The sequence below is a fragment of the Bison bison genome, unplaced genomic scaffold, assembly GCF_000754665.1.
Source record: "Bison bison bison isolate TAMUID 2011002044 unplaced genomic scaffold, Bison_UMD1.0 scf7180017864360, whole genome shotgun sequence".
Taxonomy (NCBI): domain Eukaryota; kingdom Metazoa; phylum Chordata; class Mammalia; order Artiodactyla; family Bovidae; genus Bison; species Bison bison.
This window is the reverse complement of record NW_011494932.1, coordinates 1389560-1391146: the sequence shown is the minus strand read 5'-3', so window position 1 is coordinate 1391146 and position 1587 is coordinate 1389560. Positions and strand designations below refer to the sequence as shown.

General features: G+C 65.9%; 1 protein-coding gene across 1 annotated transcript in view; it reads left to right on the top strand.

Moving 5' to 3' along the window:
• Window positions 1-1587, top strand: part of TRPM5 (transient receptor potential cation channel, subfamily M, member 5) — a 33129-nt gene that overhangs the window by 13695 nt on the left and 17847 nt on the right. The window contains exons 9-10 of the mRNA XM_010855228.1: window positions 850-968; window positions 1282-1581. Coding sequence (XP_010853530.1) covers window positions 850-968; window positions 1282-1581 — 419 coding nt within the window. The remainder of the gene's footprint in view (window positions 1-849; window positions 969-1281; window positions 1582-1587) is intronic.

The window sequence follows — 1587 nt, the reverse complement described above, 5'->3', positions numbered from 1 at the left end:
CGCCCAGGCCTCAGCGGTGGTGCTGTGTGGGCACCGCGGCACGGGGGCCCTCCCAGAGCAGGGCGTGAGCTTGTTCCTCTGCATTGGGGGCGGACACTTAGCCTCTGGACCACCAGGGAAGTCCTTAGAAAACTACAGTGTTCAGTTAGTTCAGGGGTTTTTAGTGTTTTTTCAAGATGGCCATGCCTACTACTAACTCCCGAGCATGTCCACCACCCAGAAGACCCACTAGACCCCCGCTCCCCCCGGCCTCTGGCGATCACGAGCCTGCGTGGCTATGGACCTGCCCGTTGGGGGCACTTCCTGGACATGGGACCACACACCCTGTGGCCTTTGGAGTCCTTCTCTGAGCACAACGCTCTGGGCGGTCATCCAGTGCGCTGTAGCCGGTATAGGGGCGCCAGCCCTTTAGGACAGCGACAGTCCGCATTTTGTTTCTCTGGCCCCCTGTGGAGGAGCATTCGGGTGGCCTCCACTTCCTGGCTGCCGCTCAGTGTGTTACTCATTGAATGTAAACACTTGTTGCGGGGCTGACCGCTGCGGGGACACAGACAGGAAGGGGCTCTGTGGGGCAGGGCGCACCCTTGAGGACGGGAAGGCTCCTCCAGACAGGCGCGCGCTCCCCACTATTCCACCCAGCCCTGGGGTCCCCTTGGGGTCCTGGAGCTCCCAGCGGTGGGGTGCGGGTGGATGTCTTGAGGCTCCTGCCAGTACTCAGAGGGTGTGGAGGGAACCAGGGCATCGTTTCCATGGCATACATCTAGGAGACCCACCTTGAGGGACCCTGTGCCCACTGGCTCTGCTGGCGCCTGGGTTCCCCTTCACCCACTCCGCCTTCCCTGCCCGCAGCCTGCAAGAGCCACAGCCAGGAGGCGCAGGACTACTTGGACGAACTGAAGCTGGCCGTGGCCTGGGACCGCGTGGACATCGCCAAGAGCGAGATCTTCAATGGGGACGTGGAGTGGAAGGTGGCTCCAGGCTCTGGCCGGTGCCAGGCGGGGACCCTGATGAGGGGCTGGGGGCAGGTGGCGTCCAGGGCCAGCCTGGCCCGGCTGTTGCCAGGGGAGCCGGGGAGGCCAGGATACCTCCCGTTGGGCCTCAGTTGTCGGCATCCCAGGCAGGATGGGCTAAATGTCCATCAGTGGGTGCAGGCTGCCTCGGTGCAGAGGGACAGGCAGGGCGGGGCACCTGGGAGCTGGGGGTCTTGCCGAGGGTCCCCACGCCCCTCCCGTGGGACCCCTTCCCCACGGGCTCCCTCTCACCCTCCGCCTGGCGCCCCAGTCCCGCGACCTGGAGGAGGTGATGATGGACGCACTGGTGAGCAACAAGCCCGAGTTCGTGCGCCTCTTCGTGGACAACGGCGCGGACGTGGCGGACTTCCTGACGTATGGGAGGCTGCAGCAGCTCTACCGCTCCGTGGCCCCCAAGAGCCTGCTCTTCGACCTGCTGCAGCGCAAGCACGAGGAGGGCCGGCTGACGCTGGCCGGGCTGGGCGCCCAGCAGGCCCGGGAGCCGCCCGCGGGGCCTCCCGCCTTCTCCCTGCACGAGGTGTCCCGGGTGCTCAAGGACTTCCTGCACGACGCCTGC